The sequence below is a fragment of the Orycteropus afer genome, unplaced genomic scaffold (genome assembly GCF_000298275.1).
Source record: "Orycteropus afer afer isolate SDZICR_OR568_19922 unplaced genomic scaffold, OryAfe1.0 scaffold00008, whole genome shotgun sequence".
Lineage (NCBI taxonomy): Eukaryota > Metazoa > Chordata > Mammalia > Tubulidentata > Orycteropodidae > Orycteropus > Orycteropus afer.
This window is the reverse complement of record NW_006921595.1, coordinates 3,873,073-3,882,794: the sequence shown is the minus strand read 5'-3', so window position 1 is coordinate 3,882,794 and position 9,722 is coordinate 3,873,073. Positions and strand designations below refer to the sequence as shown.

Here is a 9,722-nt window from a genome sequence, read left to right as displayed (position 1 = left end):
AAGGCTTCAGACTCAGCAGCGGGTTCTCTGGCGTTGATGGCTTCATTGGCTATGCACACTCCATGTTCATTGGCTCCCATTTCTGCCCCCCAAAGCCAGGCAGGTCTGCTTATCACAATGGCATGGGTCCTCAGAACTTGGTCAATAGAAATATAAGTGCACTAAAAAATGAAGACAAGAAAGAAAAGGCCATCACCTGCCACATACCATTTAGTTTTCACCTTAGTATTTATACTGAACCATCATATCTTTACAAACATAACCAAAAAAATAAAAGGCCTTTTGGGAAAAAACACATTTAAAAGTCACCCTAAGTTCCAATGCAACTCGAAGATTTCAGTCTTGCAACCGACTCCGTTTTCAGTCTCTGTGGTTCAGGACAATCTATCCACAGTTCTTGTGCATATGGCAATAGAGTTCTTGAATTAGGTAGTCAGCTAATATTTACCCTGAATATTATTAACACCATTGTGCCTGGTCATTTCAATAGGTACATGTGGCCATCGATCTGCACTTCAAACAAACAGCAGTTATTAATTTGCATTTGTAAAAATAAAACTGCTAGATAGGTAGTTTTCAAGAATTTTAAAGTAATAGAGTCCAATCTTTAAAAGAAGCTTTATGTAGAAGCCCAACATTGAAAGCAGATAAAACTGAAGATGCTTTGTCTGAAAAAGGGGGGCCCCTAAGACATCTGCAATGACCCCTACGGCTCCCTGGAACACAGTTTGACAACCACCAACTTCCCTAATTGCTCTGGTAGCAGAGGAGGAAAAATGATAATAACACTTTCTACTTAACTGCTCCTTGGAAGGAAGGTTGGGTAATCTACTTTCATAGTGATACCTCCTTGGAAACACAAGGAGGGGTCACTATGAGTTGGTTCCAACTCTACGGGAGTGAGTTTGGTTTTGGGTTTTATTTAACTATTGCATGGCAATGCATACTTTCTTACACACTGTGCTTTTTTGACTGTCCCATTTGATTTCCACATGAAAGCCCTGAAGGACCCAGACAACCGCTGTCAGCATGGCAGTACCTGTGACTTACAGTGCATGTCTTACCTTTTCCAGGCTGCTGTGTCTTTACCTGGAAAATGAAAGAGCTAATCTGGATGAAGCTATGTCTTCTAAAGTATTTTTAGTCTCTGAACCTTTCAGCCAAACAGCCTTTCATAAACAGACACCCAACACAATAAAACTGGTCCAAGTCTGTCCAGGCAAAAGGAGGGGATGTGATTGAGGCTAAGGTAGTGGTGACCACTCAGAGTCTTGCCTGCCTATTCATCCTTTCCCCATCCCACATTGTGGCCCACAGAGGACTCCCTTGTATTTCACAAACCGCTAAACTAGGTTATCCACAAGCGGCCTCCAGACTCTGGCATTCTGAGTCTAGGCCATAGACTCTTTGTGTAGAGCTTGCAGTATGGAAATCAGGGCTCTAAATTACATGGCGCTCCTTAGCTCTCAGAGAGAATTCTATCAGCTGCAGCAGCCATTTACATTTTAAATTGAGCAGCTGAAAACTTTGGCTCAACTGCAGCCTTAGATCTTTCTTTGGTTCAACAGCCAGCTACACTGGCTGAATACAAACCAGAAAGTTTTATTCTGCATTGATTTCCCATAATCTCTTGTTGCTATGTTTGTTATTTTCTGTCGAGTCAGACCCGACTCACAGCCACCCCTCCTTGAGTTTCTGAGGCGGTATCACTATGGAAGTAGATTGCCCAACCTTCCTTCCAAGAAGGCTGGTGGGTTTGAACCACCAGCCTTCTGGTTAGCAGTCAAAGGCCTTAGGCACTACGCTACCACAGCTCCATAATCTCTAAAGTCCATGTAAGAGCTAAAATGTGCTCAGTATGCAGTTAATTTGTTAGTTGACTTCCATATCTTCCCTATCAACACTAGACATCATTCTGCACTGGGATAATTTTACTTCACTTGATAAATAAAGTTTGCAAATCAAAAGCTAATTAAGTTCAGAGGTTGTCAAAAGTCCCTTGAATTCTATATGGCAAACTGATAGTAAAATATACTTTTAAGTATTTTCTCATATCAATTCCCCAATGTTATTTACTTAAAAAAAGCTTTGATAAGCGATTCTTACTTTTGGATGTAAAATTAATTTTTCCTGATAAATACATTACTTGTAGTAATAAAAAAGGTTTTTATAATTATGAAATTGTAAATGGACATTTTAGGTAATTTTCTAAAATGTAAAGTACTTAAAATAGTATTCGTATGTATTAGTAGCAGTTTGAAAAAAACCTTTTTCTAAACTCCATGACAATCCAAATACAAATTATTTAATATCTCAGCTGATAATATTTAGAATAAAGTCAGTAAGGTGTTAAAAAGAAGAAGAATCTTTTAGAGCAAAAAGCTGGCATAGCCAAATCACTAAACAATGAAATTAGACTCCTTCGTACTCTTCTAAATGTAATTGAGGCTTGTATTTCAAAACTGCACTCTCACAGAAAAAGTGGTCCAGGCATTGACCAACACGTCCCAAATCCCTGCACCTATGGAGCACCAGGGACCAAGTTTGTCTAGAAAAGAAGAGGAAATAGGGAAGGAATTTCAGTTTCTTAAATACAGATGTATTACTTAAAAAAAAAAAAAAAAATGAAGTTAGAAAACGGATTTATATATTTGTTCTCAAATTTATTTTTATACATTTGTTTCAATTTCACCAATTATTTATACAGCATCAATTACAGACAAGACATTTTGTGTGAAGTGCTGCTAGTGGACAAATCAATGAGGATGTCTAGTCCCAGTCCTTTCAATCTGAAAGGAAAGTGAAGACAAACACGTAAATTACTATATAACCACAAGGCAGACTCCAGTAAGTGTCATCTGTTGAGGCCTGTCTACTTAATAAGCACAGTATATTGCCCCTTCTCCCAGCGTGCACTTCTCATCAGCCTATCTAGCTCTGATTTTTCTTTGTTCCATTCATCCACTTGGAAAATGCTACATCATTGACTTCTTTATCATGCATACTACTTATGCATGCTATCACTCCCAGCTAGAATGTAAGCTTCACTATGGCAGAGAGCTTTGTTTGTTGTTTATTGTTGTTAGGTGCTGTGGAGTCAGTTCCAAATCATTGTGACCCTGTGTACAACAGATTGAAACACTGTCCAATCCTGCACCATCCTCAAAATTGTTGCTATGTTACAGCCCATCGTTGCAGCCACTGTGTCAATCCATCTCATTGAGGATCTTCCTCTTTACCAAGCATCATGTCCTTCTCCAGAGACTGTTCCTTCCTGATAACATGACCAAAGTATGACAAGGTCTCACCTACCTCGTTTCTAAGGAGCATTCTGGCTATACTTCTTCCAAGACAGATTTGTTCGTTCTTCTGGCAACCCATGGTATATTCAGTATTCTTCACTACAATGCAAATGAGTCAAATCTTAAGTCTTCCTTATTCACTATACAGCTTTCACATGCATATAAGGCAACTGAAAATACCATGCCTTGTGTCAGGCACATCTTAGTCTTCAAAGTGACATCTTTGTTCTTTAACACTTTAAGAGGTCTTCTGCAACAGATTTGCCCAATGCATTATGTCCTTTAATTTTTTTTTTTTTGTGAATATATTTGTAGCATAAATACATAAGTAGAAATACCCTCTGTCAAAACTATATATATTTGTGATTGTAGTCCCATTCACCCTCCATTCAGCTTGAATTTCTATCTCCATATCTACTATAGATTATTGTTATTACTGTTATGGCAGAATTGTGTATGTAATAGTATTTACCTTTGTTGCCTTTAACTCTTTTGTTCCTTCCTGTTTCTTCCACTGCCTTGATCATTTGGTACTTACCTCCTCCTTATTGTATGTTGCTTTTCCCTTCACCAAGTTAACACACATCTACCATCTACATGTCATTTGATTTCTTGACTGCTACTTCCATGGGTGTTGATTATGGATCCAAGTAAAAAGAAACACCTAACAACTTCAATCTCTTCTCCATTTATCACAATGTTGCTTACTGGCCCAGTGAAGATTTTTGTTTTATGTTGACGTGTAATCCATACTAAAGACTGTAGTCTTTTGGATCTTCATCACTAAGTGCTTCAAGTCCTCTTTGCTATTAGCAAGCAAGGTTCTATCATCTGCATATCTCAGGTTGTTCATAAGTCCTCCTCCAATCCTGATGCTGTGTTCTTCTTTATATAGTCCAAATATAGATTGAATAAGTATGGTGAAAGGATACAATCCTGGTGTGCACCTTTCTTGATTTTAAACCATGCAGTATCCCCTTGTTCTGTTCACATGACAGTCTCTTGGTCCATGTACAGGTTCCTCATGAGCATAATTAAGTATTCTGGAATTTCCATTCTTCCTAATGTTATCCATAATTTGGTATGATTCACACAGTTGAGTGCCTTTGCACAGTCAATAAAATACAGTTAAACATCTTTCTGATATTCTCCCCTTTCAGCCAAGTTCCATCTAACATCAGCAATGATAGCCTTCATTCCATGCCCTCTTTTGAATCCAGCTTGAACTTCTGGCAGCTCCCTGTCAATGTACTGCTGCAACCATTTTTTAATTATCTTCAGCAAAATTTTACTTGTATGTGACTGATCAATAATTTCCACATTCTATTGGATCACCTTTCTTTGGAAGGGGCATTGATATGGATCTCTTCCAGTCGGTTGGCCAGGTAGCTGTCTTCCAAATTTCTTAGCATAGATGAGTAAGTACTTCTAGCATTGCATCCATTTGTTGAAACATCTCAATGGGTATATTCTGTCAATTCCTGGAGGCTTGTTTTTCACCAATTCCTTCAGTGCACCTTGGAATCCTTCCTTCAATACCATCAATTCTTAATCATATGCTACTTCCTGAAATGGATGAATGTCGACCAATTCATTTTGATACAGTGACTATATTCCTTGCATCTTCTCTTAATGTTTCCTGCATCATTCCTGCATTCTTCAATATTGCAACTTGAAGTTTGAATTTTTTATTCAGTTCTTCTAGCTTGAAAAATGCCAAGCATCTTCTTCCCTTTTGGTTTTCTAACTTCGCATATTTCATTATAATATTTTACTTTGTCTTCTCGAGCCACCCTTTGAAATCCTCTGTTCAGCTCTTTTACTTCATCATTTCTTCCACTCACATTAGCTCCTCTCTATTCAAGAGCAAGTTTCAGAGTTTCTTCTGATATCAACTTTGGTCTTTTCTTCCTTTCCTGCCTTTTTTTAATGATCTTTTGCTTTCTTCATCTATGATGTCCTTGATGTCATCCCACAACTCATCTGGTCTTTGGTCACTGTTGTTCAGTGTATCAAATCTGTTCTTGAGATGGTCTCTAAATTTAGGTGGGATATACTCAAAGTCATATTTAGCTCATGGACTTTAATTTTCCTCAATTTCAACTTGAACTTGCATATGAGCAACTGATTGTCTGTTCCACAGTCATACGTTGGCCTTGTTCTGACTGATGACAGTAAGCTTCTCCATTGTCTCTTTCCACAGATGTAGTCAATTTGATTCTTGTGCATTCCATCTGGTGAGGTTCATGTGTATAGTTGCCATTTACATTGTGGAAAAAAGTATTTTCAATGAGTAAGTCATTGGTGTTAAAACATTCTATCATGTGATCTCCAGCATCGTTTCTATCACCATCACCTTTTTTCCAATTACCCATCCTTCTCCTTTGTTTCCAACTTTCACATTCCAATAACCAATGATTATCAGTGCATCTTGACTGCATATTCAGTCGATTTTGGACTAGAGGATTTGGTAAAAATCTTCAGCTTCTTCATCTCTGGCTTCAGTGGTTGGTGTGTACATTCGAATAATAGTTTTATTAACTGGTCTTCCTTATAGATGTATGGATATTATCCTATCACTGACAGCAATGTACTTCAGGATAGATCTTGAGATGTTCTTTTTGACGATGAATGAGATGCCATTTTTCTTCAATTTGTCATTCTGGGCATAGCAGATGTATATGTTTGTCCTATTCAAAATAGCCAATACCAGTCCATTTCATCTCATTAATGCCTAGGATATTGATCTCTATTCATTCTATTTCATTTTTGATAACTTTCAATTTTCCTAGATTCATAATTTGTATATTCCACATTCCAATTATTAATGGATGGTTGCAGCTGTTTCTTCTCATTTTGAGTCATGCAACATCAGCAAATGAAGGTTCTAAAAGCTTTACTTCATCCACGTCATTAAGATCAACTCCACTTTGAGGAAGTAGCTCATCCTCAGTTGTATTCTGAATGCCTTCCAACCCGAGGGCCTCATCTTCTGGCAGTGAATCAAATAATATTCTACTGCTATTCATGAGGTTTTCAGTGGCCAACTTTTTCAGAAGTAAACTGTCACATTTTTCTTCCTAGGCTGTCTTAGTTTGGAAGCACCACTGAAACCAGTCCACCATAGTTGACCCTATCGGTATTTGAAATATCAGTTGCATACTTTTCAGTATCACAGCCATATGTAAGCCACCACAATACAACAAGCTGATAGACAAGTGGTGGTTTGTTGTTTACTTCACGGATCTATCCCAAGTATGATATATACTAGGCAGTCAGTAAACCTTTTCTGAATTAATGAAATGAAAGAATGGATGAACAAGAGTCAAAAGGTCCAAGAAAAAAGAGAGCATATATATGTGGCCAAGAGATAAGTCAGAAGCTTTATCAAGGGTGTGATCTTGGAAAATAGGCCAGACATCAAGGTATTCCAGATAGAGACAAGACTCTGAGAAAAGAGAGAGATGGGTTTGTCAGAGGTATGTTCATGGAACAGGGAGGTCCCCACTATGTCACTTAGGGGAGCTATTGTAATGGCAGAACTGCAAGAGCACAATAAGTGTTGATGATAAATATGTTGATAAATGAATCAAAAAGACCATTTGGTCCATGTGGGAGTTCAAAATATTTGCATCCAACTTGACACTTTTCAGGCCAAACTCAGTATGATGAGGAAAGGGATTTTCAAGTGGCCAGATGCACCAATCAGCCCTTGCTAACCAAGGGGCTGCAAGCCACTGCAGCCAGACCCTCCTCCTGTGCTATGGAGAAGAGGGCACCTCTAAGCCATAGGGCATCTTTGTCATGGACTGGAGAACCCTGGGCCTAACAAGGACCCTCTGTGACTGAAATCCACACACCCTAATTGTGTCCTCAGTCTAGAGTCCCTAGGTAGTGCAAATGGTTAGCGTGCTCAGCTACTATCAAAAGGTTGGTGGTATGAGTCCACCTAGAGGTGCCTGAGAGGTACCTGAGAATAAAGACCTGGTGATCTGCTTTTGCAAGGTCATAGCATAGAAAACTCGATGGAGTAGTTCTACTCTGCACATGCGGAGCTGCCATAAATCAGAGTCAACTCAATGGCAACTGTTTGTTTTTTTCACAATCAGATCTAAGGAAGGGGCTGGGGAATGGACACACTTATCTCATATAAATGGGTTATTTTTTAAATGCCAGTTTGGGAGCAAATTTCACAAATAAGGAACATTTATATACGATATTAGGTGAACTTTGAAAAGTCAGCCATCCAGAACGCAAACTCTGTAGTCATTTTTTTTTTCCAATATAAAATTCACTGACCTTCACAACTGCCACATTATTAATGAGGCAGAGAACAAGAAGTGGGATTTGATTTTTTTTTTTTTAACCTGAAAAAAGAAAAAAAAGTCGAAAAGGCACCTGAAATTTTCTTTCAGTGTGACAAAAGCATTTTCACTCCCCACGTCAAAATTCCTAGCCAATATCTATTAGAAAATGAAAAGAAAATGTTCACCACTGAAAAGGTTGATTTTTGCAGAGATGGTTCTGGTCTTGCTTCCAATGATTAAGCTGTCAAAGTGAGCCACAGAAAGAGATGAGCAAATTGTCTTGCTGCCTCACGGCCACTCCCACCCTGCCTTGATAAAGCAAATCTGTCAACTAGTCTGACTCTTGGGTGCCAAAACCATGTAACATTATAAGAATGCCTGGAGTGGGAAGAGTGGAGAGGCATACTTGTGAATGTCAGCACTACCTAAAGCTAATCATAGGGTTTTTTAAGGTATTGACTTCCTGAGCATGCCACTCTCAGGAGGCCCCTAAGGGACACCTGCCAGGTTGGAGGATGGAAAAGATGAGCTTTGAAAAGACCACAGAGGCAAAGACAAAAGGTAATTCTTCTGCAGTGCAAGCCTTTTATTATGTTCTGACTATGTCAAAAAATGAAAGTGCAAAATAAGCTTCATGCTGTCGCCTACCCCTTGCACATTCCAGTGTTTCTGGATATCACCCAGTGAAAGGAAGAACAGAGATGCTCACACAATAGATGTTTCAATTAAAGAAACACAACCATTGTGCTTTTCCTACTGTACTCAGATGGTGAACACCACCCTGGCACCACCAGTGAACATAAGTGTGAAATGAGTTGATGAGTCAGCCAAACTTCACAGGGTGGAAAAAAAAGACAGAGAGAGTGGGACGCTTTAAAGAAACAGTTATAGGTTTAGGAAATTTACAAATCTAAAGCAGCAGTGAATTTCATTGAGTTTTTATTTATTGTTGTTTTTATTTTATTTTATTTTACCTCAGTGCCCTGGCTACCATTTGGCTGGTTTTCGAAAATGTGCCCTGAAGGTCATCTAAGTCTAAGTAAAGACAGATGGAGATGTTCAGGTCAGAGGACAAAACCCTCCACCACTTTTTTAGATCTGTTTTTTATTTCCCTGAAACTTTAATATCTTTGGGGATGGGCAATGCAATGGCAAGGATCAGAGACAGGATCTGGAAAAGGGAGATTATGGAAGGGAGCTCCTTGTAAAGCCACTCTTACATGGGCCTTCTGGCTCCATGTTAGGCTGGGAACTCCTGCTCTCGGGGCTGGAGAAACCAGAAAAGCAAAGAGGAAGAATATCACGCAATCTGCCCCTACATAACGGAACTTTGTTCAGCTCTCTTTGATTCCAGTAAGACCAGAATTACTTGTGCCTCCTTATTGTAAGTCCTAACATTCAGAATTAAATTCAGACACCCTCCCCCACAAATACACACACACATACCACAAATAGATCCTCCATTCGGACACCTGTATTGCCAATTCTACTCGCTATCATTAATTAGTAATTTTCTTTGTAAATGTTTTCATTGGCAAAGAAAAGAGAAATAATCTACAAAAACAAAACAAAACACAAACTCACTGTCATCAAGTCAGTCCTGACTCATAGCGACCCTTCCTTGGGTTTCTGAGGCGGTATCACTATGGAAATAGATTGCCCAATCTTCCTTCTGAGGAGTGGCCAGTGGGTTTGAACTGCCAGCCTTCTGGTTAGCAGTCAAATGCCTTAGGCACTACACCACCAGAGAGCTCCCAATCTACCAAAGGTCTGCCTTAAATCATAAATCTCGTTGCCTCAAGTCTCTTTCAGAACACTGAATCCTCACAGCATTTCATGGAGTAGAAAATAGAAATAAATTATAACTAACTTTCAAAAACAGGAAACAATGAAGATATTAAACTTTAATGGAGAGAAACAATGGAGAGATTTATTGCCAATAATAAGAAAGTCTTTGAAAAATAATTATGTGTCAAACCGGAGTTGGCTATCAAGAACTCTGTCTTCAAAAACTCAAAATCATTTGGAAAAATAAAAAGGGGACTAGGTTTGCTGGTCCGATAGAACCTGGTGGAACCACTGAGACTGGCCCCTAGCTGCCCTTCAGGTCTGG

At 38.9% G+C, this 9,722-nt stretch overlaps 1 protein-coding gene across 1 annotated transcript in view; it reads right to left on the bottom strand.

The window, feature by feature from the left end:
* Positions 1-9,722, bottom strand: part of SCRN1 (secernin 1) — a 56,395-nt gene that overhangs the window by 29,530 nt on the left and 17,143 nt on the right. Inside the window, exon 3 of the mRNA XM_007946436.2 lies at positions 6-161. Within this exon, the coding sequence (XP_007944627.1) occupies positions 6-161 (156 nt within the window). The remainder of the gene's footprint in view (positions 1-5; positions 162-9,722) is intronic.